At 40.8% G+C, this 19,572-nt stretch overlaps 1 protein-coding gene across 8 annotated transcripts in view; it reads right to left on the reverse strand.

The window, feature by feature from the left end:
• The window catches only part of HTR4 (5-hydroxytryptamine receptor 4), a 205,830-nt gene that overhangs the window by 86,455 nt on the left and 99,803 nt on the right, over positions 1-19,572 (reverse strand). For 6 of the 8 annotated variants that reach the window (XR_011464842.1, XM_070374583.1, XM_070374580.1 and 3 more), the window contains exons 3-4: positions 9,369-9,494; positions 7,675-7,875 (exon numbers count right to left, since the gene is read on the reverse strand). Coding sequence is in view for 7 of the 8 variants with exons in the window: in XM_070374583.1 (XP_070230684.1) it covers positions 7,675-7,875; positions 9,369-9,494 (327 nt within the window). In the remaining variant the exon portion in view is untranslated. Of the gene's footprint in view, positions 1-7,674; positions 7,876-9,368; positions 9,495-19,572 lie in introns of those variants that run through there. The other 2 variants (XM_070374585.1, XM_070374584.1) reach the window with 2 other exon arrangements.

A 19,572-nucleotide genomic window follows, 5' to 3' on the forward strand; every position in this document is an offset into this window, starting at 1 on the left:
GCCACCAGGAATTCGCACTGGGACAGGGAAGCAATAATGGAATAATAATTGTGGCTAACTTTTACTGAGCATTTACTAGTTGCCACACACTAGTATACCTTTTTTTGGCATATACTCAGTAATTTAATCTTCAGAACCTCCAAACGGAATATGGGACTTCTCAAGTGGCTCAGTGGTAAAGAATCCACCTGCCAATGCAGAAGACACAGAAGATGTGGGTTTGATCCTTGGGTTGGGGAGATCCCCTGGAGGAGGAAATGGCAACTCACTGCTGTATTCAAGGACCCTTATTCAACGGACATGAATCTGAGTAAACTCTGGGAGAGAGTGGAGGACAGAGGAGCCTGGCATGCGGCAGTCCATGGGATGGCAAAGAGTCGGACACAACTTAGCAACTGAACAACAACAAAATGGAATACACTATTAATATTATCAGACTTCCCTTGTGGCTTAGCTGGTAAAGAATCCGTCTGCAATGCAGGAGACCTGGGTTCGATCCCTGGGTAGGGAAGATCCCTACCCACTCCAGTATTCTGGCCTGGACAATTCCGTGGACTGTATAGTCCATGGGGTTGCAAAGAGTTGGACATGACTGAGCAACTTTTATTCATTCACTCATTAATATTATTAATGCAATTTTGCTGATGAGAAGACAAAAACCAGAGAATTTAAGTAACTTACTTAAGACCATATAATTGGTAATTAGTCAAAGCTGGGTTTGAATTTAGGAAACCTAGGATCCTAGGTCTCATTCTTCTACATGTATACATCAAGACTTCTAAAAGGGTAGAAAAACTAACACTAAAGTCATATCAAACCACAAGTCACATTTCAGAGCATTCTGTGCTCAGCTAAACATGCCTGGAGCAGCTACTATTGATCTGTAAGAACACAGAAACAGACGAGATAAAGACTGACTCTTAAGGAGCTGGTGAGAGACAGATAAATAAACCAATTATTTAAAAAGTGATAACTGCTGTGTTAATATTTAACATTCTCTCTCTTTTTTTAACATTCTATGGGAGCTCAGAGAAAGAAATAACAAATCTTCTTTGGGAATGAAGCTCAGCCAGTTAGTGGAGAAGGTGAGTACTGAAGAAGGGTGGATATTCACCTGGAAGTGAAGAGGAACTCAAGACACAGGTGCAACGTGGAATTATGAGGAATCACACCACACTCAGGAAATGATAACATACCACTCCCGGGTGGGAACAGAGACAGGAACACATAGACTGAGGATAATTCTGAGGAAAAGGACTGAAATACAAGCTAAGAATTTAGCCTATATTTAATAATGTGTCACCAAAAAACCTCTGGGGCTTTGCACACGCTGTTTCCTAGAACTGCTGCTCCCCACACCTCACCTTCTCCCTCTTCACCTACTGGCACCTACCTCACCTACAGACCCCAGCTTCAGCATCACTTCTTCTGATACCTGTCCCTGAATAGGAGGTCACATGCTCCAACAACTCCTTTGACTTCCCCTTATTCTATTTCAATAACCACCAATTTTACTGTAATTATCTACCTACTATCTGTATTTTTCACTAAAATCTCTGTAATTCAGAGCTATTCTGATTGTTCACCATTGTACTCCCAGTGCTCTACTCAACTCAAAGCAATTAGTAAGCACTCAATAAATAGCTGATAAAATGAATATAAAAATAAGATTTCATATCCTCTAGCATGAACTTCAACTCAACAAATATTACTATTATATAAAAGCATGAACTTCAGAGAGTATGTGAGAAGCGGAAACTTGTAATCCCCACTCCTTGCAGAAATGCATTTCAATCCTGTTGGGAAAACAAATTAATTGTGTGACACAAGCTCACAGTGACAGACACTTTTCATTTATACACTGCAAAACTGAGTTATGCTCCAGGGAGATCATTAAGAAATGCCAGCACATTTATCTCCAGCACAGGATGAAATATACAATCTTTGACTCAGAATTGTATGTTTCAGAAGCAAAACTGTTTTAAAAGAAAATGTGTGACTGAGTATCTGCTGGAGGAATTTTGCAGATAAAACACATCAAATTCCTGGGCTGCCAAGAGAAAGGATGGCAATTCAGATGGACACATAAAAGAGAAGCTCATGCGGTGCTACAGATAATGGTATCCTCAATGAAGAGAAAGGGAACTACATTTGAGCTAAATACAGGGCAATACACAGCATGATCAGAGAAAGAGCATCAGTGGCAAAAAGTCAAGAAGTACAGTATGCGAAGCCAGTGGAAGGACCTATCGATATATGCCTTAGTGTAAAGAAGACTTGGGGATGACACACCTCTGTCGTGTTGTGGAGACTCCATAAAGATACCTGTCAGTCTTCAGGTCAGCTTAAGAGAAGTTGATAGCTGCTATTCATGTCGCCCAACATCCCTCTTTCCAGAGGGAAATGAAATGTCATTTTCATGTGATGGATGCTTCTGGTAAAGGTGGCAGTCACAGGGCCTCATCTCTGCCCAGCAACCATATGTGTCAGCCCCACACCATGATGATTAGTCAAGAGGAGAGTGTCTGGCTCAGGCACAGTCAATAGTCTTCAATGAGAAATAGCATTTAGGTTTATCTTCTTTGGATTCATGAGGTAAGGATGCTTTAAGACTCATGCTGCCTACAGCTATTCTTCAACCCAGCCTGAGAATGAATCCAACAAGTAAACAGCATAGGGACAGAGAGGGACAGACACAGAGAAATAGAGACACAGAGAGAAGGACAGAGAGAAAGAGAAGGAAAGAGGAGACAAAGGAGAGCGAGCAGAGATACCGGGAGAGAGCTAGACTAGATGATAATGGTCAAACCCTGCAGAGCCATGTCTGAAGCCTGACTTTTCAGCTACAAATCAATCAGTTTATTTTCTGTCACACAATAATGAAAAAGACCTTACTAAAATATCACCCAAGAAGCAGGTTGGTAAAAACACTACCCTCAGGCAATTCATTAGGACATATAAAGAGAAAGCCCTCTTCAAGGTCTTATTTAAAACATAAAACCATTGAGTAAACTAAAAATATATTCACATAACAAGTATGCTTATTGCATTTGAAATGATCGGCATTTAGAGGGGACTATTATTTACAGTTGTTAACTCTAGAGTATACAGTTGTGGAGGTGGAGAGGAAGAAATGGGGACATTTTTATGTTTTACTTGTGAAATAATGACTTTTTTACAATGCTCAGATAGTATTGTTATGATATTTTAAAACTATAATGATTAGAAAGGACCTTGGTGAACGAAATCAAACACAAGGTCATGAACTGGAGTTGGACGAATGAAGATGAAGGTGAGGGTCATCGTGAGGAAGAATCTGCTAATAGGAGATGGTGAGGGCTCCCCTGGGGGGAGACTTTAGGGCATTTTGTGAGCAAGCAGAGAACTCTTTGGTCAGAAAGATGTCCATGCTCCCCACCTTGTTCTGACCCCAGAAGGAACTTCTCACACCTATGTCAGAATGTTCTCAGAGATTTGAGGAATGTGCTATCCAAGGAGCATGTCCAGCTAAAAGCCCTCTGTGGACACACTTACAGTCAAGAAGTGTTAACTTCCAATAAAGAGAAAACTGAGTGCATATTTCAGAAATTAGTAAAAATGACCAAGATCCAAATGACCATCCAGCCTAGCCAACACTACTCTCTACTGCTCCCAGATAACCATTTTAATAGTTTGGTACAATTTCATTCCTACTTTCTCTCATACACACTAACTCATGTACACCCAGATACAAACATCTACATATTTATTTTCCAAAAGTGAAATTACTCTAAACATTAAAGTCTGAAACTTTCTTCCCCCCCTACACATAATATACCAGTGATATCTTTCTAGGACATCACACATAACTCTTTCTTATGGTTTTAATGGTTGCATTATATTTCACTTTAAAAATTAGCATTTTATTACAAATACTTGGTTGGTTTTAATTTTCACAGTAAACCTTAGATTTAAAACAACCAATTATATGTAAAGCTTTAATGCTGTTTTTGACCTCCCATGACCCATATTATGTGATGCATGTATTTTAATCATATTTTGGAAATTATTTCTAATGAGTCAATAAACTTTCATTAACAGGTTTCAGTCCTCAAAGCACTAGGAAGCACAGTGGATAGAGAAAGATAGCTAGAGTAATGCATTATATGTGTATATATATATATATATATAATTTTAACTTTTATTTTATATTGAGTATAGCCAATTAACAATGCTGTGATGGTTGCAAGTGCACAGCAGAGCAACTCAGCCATACATAGGCATTTAATAATATATTAATGGAGTCTTGCATTTTGCTTTGATACAGAGGTCTACCATCTGGGTGGAATTAGGAATTAAGGTGAGCATTCTTGGTCGAGAGGCACTACCTACATCAGTCACCCCAAAGACTCAGAGCAGCTTTAGAGAGGACAAGACATCCTGCTAGATATCACTTGGTGAGCAGTAATATCACACTTCGCTGAGACATTCATTCTGTACTTCAGCCCAGCCTGCCCCAGCCCAGTTGTAATGGCTGGGAGGAGCACAGCAAAATAGAAGCTAGATACAAATAAGATCCCACTCTTTCAGGCTAAACTGTCCTGTAACATCTAGAGTGAACCTTCCAGCTCAATGAGAATGTCACTCTTGGGACAGAAAATGATGGGAGATAAATGGCAAGTTTCCAAGACTCTCAGAAGAAAACAAAATCATTTGACTTCATTTATTAATAACTTATGGTATTGGAGTTTCTGACGTCCACTCTCAGAGAAAGAAATGGAATTATTGGCAGCACTGTTCAAAAAGAGAAATGTGCTGAACATTCCATTTGTTCAACGGTATTTATAAAATTCCTAAATCAGTATTTATGTAATTACTGGTTAACTGACAGTCTCCCAAATAAAACGTAAGTTCTGTGAGGGCAAGAGCTTTGTCCTTACTCATACTCTTGCACTTTTTCCCATGGCAGGGGGACAGAGACATTTAAGAGAAAAAAATGAAAGAAAAATCAGTTGTGGTTTTAATCACAATTGCACTAAGTTTTTAAAGGAGAAGACTGGATCTGACCAGCTCAGAGAGGACTTCTGCAAGAAGGAGAGGATTGAGCTAAAATGTGAAACATATGCGAGACAGGAGGGAGCAAAGGAGCTTTGTGGGCAGAGGGATGAGCCAAGGCCCTGAGGTGGCTGAGTACAGAGCACTAGAAAGGTCAAGAGTGAGGCTGGTGAAGGGCATCAGGAGCATAAAGTGGGGCTGGACATATAGGTAGCAAATAGATGATGCAAAACTCTACAAGCCAAGGAGTTTGGTCTTATTTTTGGTGCAATGAATAGCCATTGAAGGGTTTTAAGCAAAAGAACAACAGGATAAGAGCTGCAGTATTAGAAGAGAGCTTGTAAACACTGAGTGGATTAGAGGGGATAAAAGGAATGTGGGGAAAATAATTAGGAGGTTGTTGCAGTGATATCCAAAAGACAATAATAGTCTGGACTAGAATGACAGAGATGGGAAGAAATAGACTCAGATCTGTGATGGAAGGAAAGTAAATAGGACTTGTCATTACTTAAATGCAGTGGATAAGGAAAGACCACATTAAGAGTAACTACCTGGTTTCTAGGTGTGGCAGCTGCTGGAAAAGCTACTCACTGAGAAGGAGGTCCAAGTTTGGTAAGAAAGACCATGGGTTGTATGGACAGAAACTGAAATTAGCATCCACTAACATTGAGGGCTGTGCCAAGCTGGGTCAATGCTATGCTTTAAATGGATCATCTAATTCATCCTAACTGCCATCCTATAAAATAGGTGCTGCTGCTCCCATTTTTAGAGATGAGAAAACTGAGATTTGGAAAGGCTTAGTAATTTATTGCCATTCTCAGAGCTAAAAATTGGCTGAGCTGGGATGTGAACCTGGATTTCCTTGGCTCTAAAGCAGATGGTTCTTAATTACCAGCCCATACTGCTTCATGACAACTGAGGTCTACTTAGGAAAAATTTCATGGTTTCAAAAGGGCATGATACTTACCCTAGAACTCTGAAGCCAAACCTTCCTCGGAAACCTTCAGTTTTCCTCTCCAGGCCTCCCAGAACAACTGTCCACATCAGCAAGATGATTCTACACTTTCTCCCATCCTTCACTCCCCACCCACTCAGGCTTTTGGCCAACCTTCAAGGTTACCTCCAGTTGCCCTCATCTCCTCAATTTTGCCTTCTCTGAATTAATATGATATTTTCAGTCTCACCACTTAGTTTGGCAACACTTACATGAGGGCTACCCTGCAGGATGTCCATATATTCTCAACTTCCTCACATTTTATTTTTCCTATTGTAGATTTTTTTTTTAACAGTATGTACTGACTGTCTTATAAAGCCTTTCAAGCACTGAAGTCAGATTGTCGTAAATAAGCTAATAAACACAAAAACTGTGACACTCTGGTTCTGGCGGCCAAACAACAGCTCTGCTTTACCAATGTTATTATCTCTAGTTGTCGAGTGGAATCTCATTGCATTTAAATTACACACATTCATCTATATATTCTTGGCAGAGCAAGAGACAGAGAACATGCACATTTTAAACAGAGCAGGCCATTATGCATGCCATTCTAATCCATAAACACGTGTCCCATAAAATAGATGAATTAACTGATTTGAGTCCCTAAGGATCTTTTCCAGTATGGATAATTATCTGGACAAACTCTGATTTTAGTGTATAAAGGTACATATTTTAGATAAACCACAATCTAATTTTAAGTCAACTATTCTTCCTATTGCTCTATTAAGGAACCTATCCTAGTGACCTATCCCAAGATTAGGGGGAAAGTTGGGTCTCCTGGACTAATAAAGAGACAGTAAGAGATTGTCCCTGGCAATTCTGATAACACAAGACTTTCACACCATACTTTCTTTTGGGATCTACCCCTAAGATATGACTACAGTGATGGCAGTATATGTTCGGTTAATCATCTGACTTTTAAATTGTATTCTCCCTTTATTATTGAAAATAAATAAGCAGGAACTAGAAAATGAAAAGTGCTGATACAACTGATAAACACATGTCTCCAACAAATGAGGCAAAGATCGAAATCATTAGGCCTCCTGAAGTCAAATGTGAAAAAAGAAGAACCCAGCTATGCAAAAGGAATGGAATTCTAACTTGGGCCCAAAAAGCAAACAATTATTAGGGATTTTATAATCACCTTTGATTTTTTGGAAAAGAGCCTCCCCGGTCACAGGCACAAATCTAAATATGCACATAAAATTATGATACAGGTGCATTATCAGAAGGTTGTATTCAAACAGAACATTATCACTCTGAACTACCCTGCTGCCTACTTGGCAGATAGGTTAATTCTTGCTTCTCAGCATCCTCAGGATTTTCTTCGTGCCATCAGCATACAATTTCAGGCTTACCTATGGGAAACATGGTTGCCGGTACCTATCACTATTTAGACTGTAAGCTCCTTGCAGGCAGCTTCTAGGCCTTACTCATCTCTGTGTCTGCAGTGCCTTAGAGAATGCCTGACTAAAAGAGGGTGCTGTACAAAAGCCGGAGAGTGAATAAATAAGTGAACAGCCAGATTTACCTCTCTGAGATTCATTTCCTCTTATGAATCAAAGAAGAAAAAAGACACAGCCCAATGGCCATCAGGTTGTTGTCTCCAGTACGGAGCTACACTTTGTACACAGTTCTGGCCTTACCTATCCAGAGAAATGCAGCACAGGTGAAAAATCGATGCTGTTGTGAGCAGGACATCCAGAGATGTCCGGACAAGGCAGAACATCTCCCCGTAAATCCAGATGTCTTGAACCAGCTCAATGGCACCAAAGGGCATCACCAGCACTGACACCAGCAGATCCGCAAAGGCAAGAGACACAATGAAATAATTGGTTTTTATTTTCCTGTGGGTGAAAAAGTGTAAGGGAGGAGGCAATGGGAAGGATGAAGGAAAGAGGTTAGGGGAAAAGGAGCAGGGAAGAAAAGAGAAGGAAAAGGAAGCAAAGAAATAAGGGAAGAAGGGAGGAAAGAAAAGGAGAGAAAAGTCAGATGTGCAACATATGCTGTGAGATTCAGTTTCCCCATCTGTCTTGTGTGTGGTCCAGTCACTTTGGACTTCTCCAGACCCCTGGCACCATAAGTCCTCTCTTGCCCTCATCTGTGACCACACTGGCCTGACTTGAGCTCCCCCATGCACAGAGACCCTCCCGAGGGTCTTTATGGGGTGTTTTCTCTCCCTACTGTTGGCCTAGCTATACCCTACCAACTCGTTGAGCCTGGTTTAGTCATTCCCAGGAATCCCTCCCAAGGTGCCCCCCTCACAAAGAGAGTCAAATTCCACCATCTTCTACTTTTAGACTGACTACCATGTGCCTCACATTTGTCACAGTGCTTAGAATTTCGTTTTTATGTTTTCTTGATTAGAGCATGTCTTACTTTAAGAGGAAGATAGCAACAGATGGGACAGAACTGAACCTTTCATCCCCTTTTGTGGCCTGGTGGATCTTAATCTAGGCTGCACAATAGAATCACCTAGTAAATGTGTCTAAATATCAATGCCCAGGTCTTGCCCTGGATCTATTACTTAAGGGACTCTGTGTGATGAACCCACTTACCCACCCCTAAGTTCACCAAATAAAATATACGGCACTCAGTTAAATGTGAACCTCAGATACACAACAAATAATTTTCTAATATAAGTATATTCCAGATATCATGTCAGACACACTCCTGCAATACATTAGTAATTTTAAAAGAGTCTTTAGGTGGTTCTAATTGCAGCCAAGGATGAAGTGGAAAGAGCAGAAGACCAAGGTTTAAATCCTAGATCAGCCACTAGTCAGCTATCCTTTTGGGGCTTCCCTGGTGGCTTAGATGGTAAAGAATCTGCCTACAATGCAGAAGACCCAGGTTCAATCCCTGAGTAAGGAAGATCCCCTGGAGAAGGGAATGGCAACCCACTCCAGTATTCTAGCCTGGAGAATCCCATGGACAGAGGAGCCTGGTGGGTTATAGTCCATGAAGTCACAAAGAGTTGGACATGACTGAGCGACTAAGCACACACACAGCTATCCTTTCTTTGAATCAGTTAATAAAGTGAGGAGGTTAGATATGCTCTCAGACATTACATATAGTGATCACAACTATTGCAGAAAAAACAACATAGGAAAAAAGTCAGGATGGAAATGCACTTACATGCTTATACTTGTTATGTCAGAACTGTGAGATTATATGTGATTTTTTTCCCCTGCTCCATCTTCCAAACATCATTGCCATGTATCTTTTTCCCTTCATAGCTATAAATTCTAGTGGAAATTATAAATTCAGACTCCAGTTCTCCATGGAGAGCCCCAAACTCCACCCAGGTTTTCTCATGAGGTTGCCTCACATGACTCACCTGAGCTGCCTGTCCCTGCACACAGCCACCATCACCAGCAGGTTCCCCAAGATAGCCATCAGGATAACTGCTGAGAGAAATGTGAGCAGCACGACCTTCTCCACTGACCTGAAACCCGCCTTGGAACTGGAAGACACACAAACACGAAGAACTGAAGGAAACTCTTAAGACACAAAAAGAAAATTAGTTTTTTCCTTCATTCATTTTCAGAAAAGTAACTTCACTGTCGAAGCTGCAAACACACATGTATTGTACACCTAATACATGCCAATGTTTGCACTTGTCACTTTACATGTTATTCTGGTTAACTCCTACATAATGAGAAGGAGGAGGCTCAGAGAGGTGTTAACTACCCTGAGATTGCACAGTAATTCTCTATGAGAGAACTTGAGGCTTTCCTTCAAGAGCACTGAGCTTAGCTTGTGCTCAGAAAGCTTATTTGGTTGATTCTTGTTTGGCACACCAACACAGCTAGGTTGTAAGCTCCATGATGCAGGGACATTGCCTGTTTTCTCCATTGACAATTCAATTTCAATACATCATTCATATTTAGTGAAAGAAGGAATGATGGCATCAAATGAGCAAATGAAGGTAACTTGAACCAGTAATATGTGTGAACACAAAGGCCATCTGTGTTCAGTACCTCATCCCAGTCCACATAGAAGCTTCTGTGTGCAGGTGGGCTGTCCAAGGACTAGGTCACGGCTTGAAGGTTGTTTGTTCCTAAATGGCTGACTTGGACAAACTGTTCTTGGATTATGTGAAGCCCACTGGAAATACAGAATCCATCAATAAACCCAGGGATTCCTTTCACTGCCTTGAACTACATTTCTTTTTGTGCCCAATACAACAGTTCAAATTTGAGCACTTGTGAATTTTAGCAACTGATTCATTTCTATAAACCCAGCCCTCCTAATGTCAATTCAACATTCTGTCTTACTAACTTGGAAGTGAGTGTCCCCTGTCGATAAAAGCACAATAAATGCAGATTGTTCAGAAGCTGCAGGGAAATGTTTGCTTTTTAATATGTTTTTTAAAATGTTCTTTTTAAATGAAGTTTCAAAGGATCTTAAAACTTTTAGACCCAAACACACATTTCAATATGGAGAAACTAAGACTCAGTGAGAGGAACTGAGTTGCCAGAGTGTGTTAGCATCTAGACCAGGAGAAGCTAACTCTGTTAGCCAGTAATCCAAGTCTATGCCCTGACCAATAATGCTGAAGAAGCTGAAGCTGAACGATTCTATGAAGACCTACAAGACCTTCTAGAACGAACACCCAAAAAAGATGTCCTTTTCATCATAGGGGACTGGAATGCAAAAGTACAAAGTCAAGAAATACCTGGAGTAACAGGCAAATTTGGCCTTGGAGTACAGAATGCAGCAGGGCAAAGGCTAATAGAGTTTTGCCAAGAGAATGCACTGGTCATAGCAACACCTTCCAACAATACAAGAGAAGACTCTACACATGAACAACACCAGATGGTCAATACCAAAATCAGATTGATTATATTCTTTGCAGCTAAAGATGGAGAAGCTCTATACAGTCAGCAAAAACAAGACTCAGGGCTGACTGTGGCTCAGATCATGAACTCCTTATTGCCAAATTCAGACTTAAATTGAAGAAAGTAGGGAAAACCACTAGACCATTCGGGTATGACCTAAATCAAACCCCTAATGATTATACAGTGGAAGTGAGAAATAGATTCAAGGGATTAGATCTGATAGACAGAGTGCCTGAAGAACTATGGACGGAGATTTGTGACATTGTACAGGAGGCAGGGATCAAGACCATCTTCAAGGAAAAGAAATGCAAAAAGGCAAAATGGTTGTCTAAGGAGGCTTTACAAATAGCTGAGAAAAGAAGAGAAGTGAAAGGCAAAGGAGAAAAGGATAGATATACCCATTAGAATGTAGAGTTCCAAAGAATAGCAAGGAGAGATAAGAAAGCCTTCCTCAGTAAACAGTGCAAAGAAATAGAGGAAAACAATAGGATGGGAAAGACCAGAGACCTCTTCAAGAAAATTAGAGATACCAAGGGAAATTTTCATGCAAAGGTGGGCACAATAAAGGTCAGAAATGGTATGGACCTAAGAGAAGCAGAAGATATTAAGAAGAGGTGGCAAGAATACACAGAGGAACTATACAAAAAAGATCTTCATGACCAAGATAATCATGATGGTGTGATCACTCACCTAGACCCAGACATTCTGGAATGTGAAGTCAGGGGGGCCTTGGGAAACATCACTAGGAACAAAGCTAGTGGAGGTGATAGAATTCCAGTTGGGCTACTGAAAATCCTAAAAGATGATGCTGTGAAAGTGATGCACTCAATATGCCAGCAAATTTGGAAACTCAGCAGTGGCCACAGGACCAGAAAGGGTCAGTTTTCATTCCAATCCCAAAGAAAGGCAATGCCAAAGAATGCTCAAACTGCCGCACAGTTGCACTCATCTCACACACTAGTAAAATGATGCTCAAAATTCTCCAAGCCAGGCTTCAACAGTACATGCACCATGAATTTCCAGATGTTCAAGCTGGATCAAGAAAAGGCAGAGGAACCAAATATCAAATTGCCAACATCTGTTAGATCATTGAACAAGCAAGAGAATTCCAGAAAAACATCTACTATTGCTTTATTGACTATACCAAAGCCTTTGACTGTGTGGATTACAACAAACTCTGGAAAATTCTTCAAGAGATGGGAATACCAGACCACCTGACCTACCTCTTGAGAAATCTGTATACAGATCAGGAAGCAACAGTTAGAACTGGACATGGAACAACAGACTGGTTCTAAATAGGGAAAGGAGTACATCAAGGCTGTATATTGTCACCTGCTTATTTAACTTATATGCAGAGTGCATCATGAGAAACACGGGGCTGGATGAAGCACAAACTGGAATCAAGATTGCTGGGAGAAATATCAGTAACCTCAGATATGCAGATGACACCACCCTTATGGCAGAAAGTGAAGAAGAACTAAAGAGCCTCTTGATGAGAGTGAAAGAGGAGAGTGAAAATGTTGGCTTAAAGCTCAACATTCAGAAAACTAAGATCATGGCATCTGATCCCATTACTTCATGGCAAATAGATGGGGAAACAATGGAAGCAGTGAGAGACTCTATTTTTGGGGCTCCAAAATCACTGCAGATGGTGACTGCAGCCATGAAATTGAAAGACGCTTGCTCCTTGGAAGAAAAGTTATGACCAACCTAGACAGCATATTAAAAAGCAGAGGCATGACTTTGCCAACAAAGATCCGTCTAGTCAAAGCTATGGTTTTTCCAGTAGTCATGTATGGATGTGAGAGTTGGACTATAAAGAAAGCTGAGCACTGAAGAATTGATGCTTTTGAAATGTGGTGTTGGAGAAGACTCTTGAGAGTCCCTTAAACAGCAAGAAGATCCAACCAGTCCATCCTAAGGGGGATCAGTCCTGACTATTCATTGGAAGGACTGATGCTGAAGCTGAATCTCCAATACTTTGGCCACCTGATGTGAACTGACTCATTTAAAAAGACCCTGATGCTGGGAAAGATTGAAGGCGGGAGGAGAAGGGGATGACAGAGGATGAGATGGTTGGGTGGCATCACAGACTCAGTGGACATGAGTTTGAGTAAGCTCCCAAGTTGGTGATGGACAGGGAGGCCTGGAGTGCTGCAGTCCATGGGGTCACAAAGAGTCAGACATGACTGAGTGACTAAACTGAATGAACTGGGCACACAGGTCCCAACAAGAAAGAATATCTTCACTGAGCTCTTTTGATTGGAAACCAAGATAGCTTCTAGTTTGAAATGGCAGCAGCCCGCCAAGTCTGGGCTCTGGCTTTGTCTGAAACCTTTTTGTTAAACCTGGCATGGAAGACAAGATGACAACTGGAATAAAGAATCAGAAATTTCCACTCAGCTCACAAGTAGCTTTGTTGCTTCACTGAAGTCCTTATGGCTGGATTCAAATGAAAAGAATTTTAGGTTATGTCCATCTAAATCACCCTTCTGCACCTAAATTCCAACTGTTGCTGGTACAAATCATAGACAGGTGAGATTTAACTCAATGAGGAAAGACTTCAGTAGGCTGTTTAGCCCACCCCAAACTATTTCGATTTTAGGCCATGTTAATTGAGGTAAAGTGTCTAATAAAGGAGGTAATAATGCTTTTTGTCTTGTCTTCTTGGAGGCTCTGACTCAGAACCCTTGTGAAATTTGTTCCCCTTTCTAGGTCAAGGCTATGGTTTTTCCAGTGGTCATGTATGGATGTGAGAGTTGGACTGTGAAGAAAGCTGAGCGCCAAACAATTGATGCTTTTGAACTGTGGTGTTGGAGAAGACTCTTGAGAGTCCCTTGGACTGCAAGGAGGTCCAACCAGTCCATCCTAAAGGAGATCAGTCCTGGGTGTTCATTGGAAGGACTGATGTTGAAGCTGAAACTTCAGTACTTTGGCCACCTCATGGGAAGAGTTGACTCATTGGAAAAGACTCTGATGCTGGGGGTGGATTGGGGGTGGGAGGAAAAGGGGACGACAGAGGACAAGATAGCTGGATGGCATCATCGACTTGATGGACGTGAGTCTGAGTGAACTCCGGGAGATGGTGATGGACAGGGAGGCCTGGCGTGCAGTGATTCATGGGGTCACAAAGAGTCAGACATGACTGAGCGACTGAACTGAACTGAACTAGGTCTCTAAACTTGTGCCTTCTTCCTGGAATGCTTCTTCTCAATATTCATGTCTCAGATTAAAGTTCACCCCATTTAATTGCTACACTCAAACATTTTTCATTTTCTTATAACCTTTATTGTTATCCAGAATAATAACTTCTGCTATTACTGTCTGTGCCCTACCTCCACAGGCTGACTTTTGGTTATCTTTTTCACCACAATTCCTAGTGCCTGGCACAGTGTCTAACCTATACTGTGTGCAGTGTAAAGGTAGATGCAGCATATAGGAAGTGCATGATCACTTGCTGAGAGAAAGATATTGAATCATAATGGTGAGGTTTATTTTTCAATGTCTTTGGACAGGTTGCAGGTATAGAAAAGGTTTTACCTAGACAAGAGGAGACCCAGGGATGAAACATAAAAGCTATTTTTAACTCTCTGAGGACTGTCCTTTGAAATAAGAGTAGATTTATGCATTGATTCATTCAACAATACTTTCTAAGCACCTGCCCTGCATTAGGCATTGTTGTAGCCTTAGAGCAGCAGAAATAAGCAAAACGGAGAGCAATAAATAGATAAGCAAGAATATAGATACATTTAGTTAGTAATATGAACTGCAAGTGGGGCTGAAAGCCTGGTTATTAAATGGGGGTTGTCAGTGAAGCTCAGCGATAGGATTGTCACAGCTTATGACCTCCAGGTTATGTAACTATGTGGGACCAGTGAACAGTCTCTAAACAGTGGCTCTCTACGTTGGCTGCATATGGAAATCACCTGAAGAGCCTTAGAAAATGCTGATACTAGAACCCGATTCTCAAAGACTCTGATTTAGTTACTCTGGGTCGCAGCCTGAATATTAGAATTTTTAAAAACTCCCAAGTGATTCTGATGTGCAACCAAAGTTAAGAATCACTGCTAAAAGGAGGGAAGGGCTTCCCTGGTGGCTCAGAGGTTAAAGCGTCTGCCTGAAATGAGGGAGACCTAGGTTTGATCCCTGGGTCAGGAAGATCCCCTGGAGAAGGAAATGGCAACCCACTCCAGTATTCTTGCCTGGAGAATCCCATGGATGGAGGAGCCTGGTGGGCTACAGTTCACGGGGTTGCAAAGAGTTGGACACGACTGAGCGTGGGCACAATATCTTTCTAATAACTAAGGATGATCCACAGTAGCTTCCCAGTGTCGTTCTGAGTGCCCTGGCTCAGGAAGTGTTTAAGAATATCTAGGTGTCAATTAGATACGACTTCACATATTAGGATAGTTATTATAAAAACAAAACAAAACTGAAAAATAACAAGTGTTGGTGAGAATGACAATAAGCTGGAACTTCAGTGCATTTCTGATAGAAATGTAAAATGGTACAACTGCTATGGAAAATAGTTTGGTGCTTTCTCAAAATGCTAAATATAGAATAACTATGTGATTCAGCAGTATCAGTCCTAGGTGTACACTCTGAAGAATCAAAAGCATGGACATGAATAGAGATATTCACTCCAATGTTCATAATAGCATTATTCACAATAGCCAAAAGGTAGAAACAACTCAAGAGTCAATCAACAGGTGAAAGAATAAAAAGAATGCAGCACATACATACTATGGAATTTTTGTTCAGTCATAAAAAGATATTAAGTTCTCATCCATGCTACAATATGGATAAACCGTCAAAACATTATGCTCTGTGAAATTAACCAGACACAAAAAGACAAACATTGTATAATTCCATTTATACGAACAGCCTAAAACAGGCAAATTCTTAGAGAAACAAAGTAGAATAGTGTTTACCAGGGGCTGGGATAGGTAGAGGAGAGGGGAATGGGGATTTATTTAATGAGTATAGAATCTCTATTTGGGGTGATGAAAAATTCTGGAAATGGATAATGGTAATGGCTGCACACCACTGTGAGTGATCATCTTGCCACTCAATTGTACATGTAAAATGGTTCCTGTATATATTAACTAAGTTTTATGTCGTGTACGTTTTATCACAATAAAAAAGAATACATCAGTTCAGTTCAGTTGCTCAGTCATGTCCAACTCTTTACAACCCCATGGATGCAGCACGCCAGGCCTCCCTGTCCATCACCAACTCCTGGAGCTTACTCAAATTCATGTCCAATGAGTTGGTGATGCCATCCAACCATCTCATCCTCTGTCATCCCCTTCTCCTCCCGCCTTTAATCTTTCCCAGCATCAGGGTCTTTTTAAATGAGTCAGTTCACATCAGGTGGCCAAAATATTGGAGATTCAGCTTCAGCATCAGTCCTTCCAACGAATATTCGGGACTACTTTTCTTTAGGATGGACTGGTTGGGTCTCCTTGCTGTTTAAGGGACTCTCAAGAGTCTTCTCCAACACCACAGTTCAAAAGCATCAATGCTTTGGTGCTCAGCTTTCTTTGTAGTCCAGCTCTCACATCCATACATGACCACTGGAAGAACCATAGCTTTGACTAGACGGATCTTTGTTGACAAAGTCACGTCTCTGGGTTGGTCATAACTTTTCTTCCAAGGAGCAAGCGTCTTTCAATTTCATGGCTGCAGTCACCATCTGCAGTGATTTTGGAGCCCCAAAAAATAAAGTCTGACACTGTTTCCATTGTTTCCCCGTCTATTTGCCATGAAGTAATGGGACCAGATGCCATGATCTTAGTTTTCTGAATGTTGAGCTTTAAGCCAACATTTTCACTCTCCTCTTTCACTCTCATCAAGAGGTTCTTTAGTTCTTCTTCGCTTTCTGCCATAAGGGTGGTTCATCTGCATATTTGAGGTTATTGATATTTATCCTGGCAATCTTGATTCCAGCTTGTGCTTCTTCCAGCCCAGCATTTCTCATGATGTACTTTGCATATAAGTTAAATAAGCAGGTGACAGTATACAGCCTTGATGTACTCCTTTCCCTATTTGGTACCAGTCTGTTGTTCCATGTCCAGATCTAACCGTTGCTTCCTGATCTGTATACAGATTTCTCAAGAGGTAAGTCAGGTGGTCTGGTATTCCCATCTCTTTCAGAATTTTCCAGAGTTTGTTGTGATCCACACAATCAAAGGCTTTGGAATAGTCAATAAAGCAATAGTAGATGTTTTTCTGGAACTCTCTTGCTTGTTCAATGATCTAACGGATGTTGGCAATTTGATATTTGGTTCCTCTGCCTTTTCTAAATCCAGCTTGAACATCTGGAAATTCATGGTTCGCGTACTGTTGAAGCCTCGCTTGGAGAACTTTGAGCATTACTTTACTAGCGTGTGAGATGAGTGCAATTGCGCAGTAGTTTGAGCATTCTTTGGCATTGCCTTTCTTTGGGATTGGAATGAAAACTGACCCTTTCCAGTCCTGTGACCACTGCTGAGTTTTCCAAATTTACTGGCATATTGAGTGCATCACTTTCACAGCATCATCTTTTAGGTTTTGAAATAGCCCAACTGGAATTCTATCACCTCCACTAGCTTTGTTCCTAGTGAATACATGGATGACCCTATATCAGGATGCTATATGGTTTCTTGTACTTGAGGCAGGTAGGGCTAACTGATTTTAGGTCCCTCTCTTGTCTATGGACAGTATTTGAACATATCCTCAGAACATAGATTGTCCATCAACCACACCCTCACCATAAGAACCATCTCCCCTGAACTGCCTTTCCTCTTGCAGAAGAAAAGAACAGATTCAGAGTCTGAAGTGAACACCTTTGGCTCCAGAGAATGTATATTTCAAATTAAGTGGGAATGTCAGGGTCAGAGATCCCCAAGTTCAATGTTATGGTTCATTTATGGCATGCCAATTAGGAGCTAGATACAGTGAAACTTTGCAAGGGCAAGGCAAAATGTAACCACAGAATTTTTAATTAGGCAGAATTGTCCTTTGAACTAAACTTAAGTCCAGTCAAGATAATTAAAATAAGTTAGGAACTATGTCTACTAACTTCATGGTAGGTCCTTGGATTACCTCTGACACCCTTCAAGATTACTTTCAACCACCACCAGACAATTCTCATCTGGCCAAAGGGCTGGCCACTCCACTAAATCGGTTCTTTGACAGTTATTCTTATGAGAAATTTTACTTTCTCTCCCTCTCTTCTTTTGCTTTTCCAGTGATCTCTTGACCCATGAATAAGGAAATTCCATGAATTTGCTGGCTCTGTTTACCACTTTCTCTGTTCTTAACAAATGAATATCTATGACAATAATTCTGGGTAAATTTTTACATAGGTTATTATACATGAAAATGGATTGTAAATGACAAAATGTAATATAAACAAGCAATCACTGTTATTAATGCCAGAAGCCCATATAGGGACAATAGCTAAGGAAATTTTAGGTTATGCTCTGATATATCATCCAGAATAATTGGTCTCAAGGGCATACACAGACATCTCTCTTCCCCCTACTCCTGCACTCCCACTGGCTTTGTTAAAATAGCTATGTAATTTCAAAATTTTCTGAGCCTCAGTTTCATTCTGGGTCAATTGAGGAAGTCAGAGTAAATCTCTTATTTATCAGATATATATTTATTGCCAACCATATGCCAAAATCTATGCCAAGCACTAGGATTCAGCAGTAAAGAAGGTGGATAGTGTCCCCACCTTCACGGAGTTCACCACTGATGAAAGTACATAACTAACAAAGAAATACAGTTTGTGATCAGTGTTTCAAAGTTACACTCTTAAACCTTAGTGCTCATATGTTTCTTTTGGGAATATTGTTAGGCTGCAGATTCTGCTTATTTTAGCCTAACATGGGGTCTGGGGTTCTGCGTTCCTCACAAGCCCACATACAGGCTCATGAAGAGCATCAGTGATGCTCTTGCCACTAGTTCATGAATCACACGTGGGGCTGTAAGACTCTCAAGGGCATTGGTATGATGGTGATAGAGAACAACTGGATTAAAGGGAACATTTAAGCAATCAGGGAACACTGGATTTAGTTGTTCCGATACACACAAAGGATCCAAGAGTTAGGGTTAGGGGAACCAGGAGAAGAGCAAATACAAAGGCCTTGAGACAGGAAAGATGTTTTTTGTGTTCACTATCATACAGGAATGAACAAGGAATAAAAAAATCCAGATGAACTTCAAAAAGCAGTCAGGAGTCAGATCCAGAGGGTTTTGGATGGGCTGGTAAGAAGTTCATGCTTTATTAGCCAATAAATGAGAATACAGGAATACAGTAAAGTGATTTAAGGAGAAAAATGACATTGGGGATCTAAATGTGAGAGAAAGTAAGTAAACCCTGGACCTTGCCAGGGTCCAGGTAAGGGAAGACAATGGCTTGGAGTAGGGAGGTGGCCCTGGAGATGCAGAAGAAGTGGGTGGAATAAAGATATATTTGAGAAATAGAGGGATAGGTAAGAACAATATATTCCATGAGTGGATAGAAAGAAGCAGATATGAATGTTATAATTCTGATTTGCTTCTCTGAGTAAATGATGGTACCATTAAATGAGATGGGAAACCCATTAAGTGTGAGATATGTATAAAACATTCAAGTGGAGATATCAAGCAGGCAATTGGAGCTCAGAAAGGATGACTGGGTCTGAGATACACACTTGGGATTTCCAGCAT

The sequence above is a fragment of the Bos mutus genome, chromosome 7 (assembly GCF_027580195.1).
Source record: "Bos mutus isolate GX-2022 chromosome 7, NWIPB_WYAK_1.1, whole genome shotgun sequence".
In the NCBI taxonomy this organism is placed as follows: Eukaryota; Metazoa; Chordata; class Mammalia; order Artiodactyla; family Bovidae; genus Bos; species Bos mutus.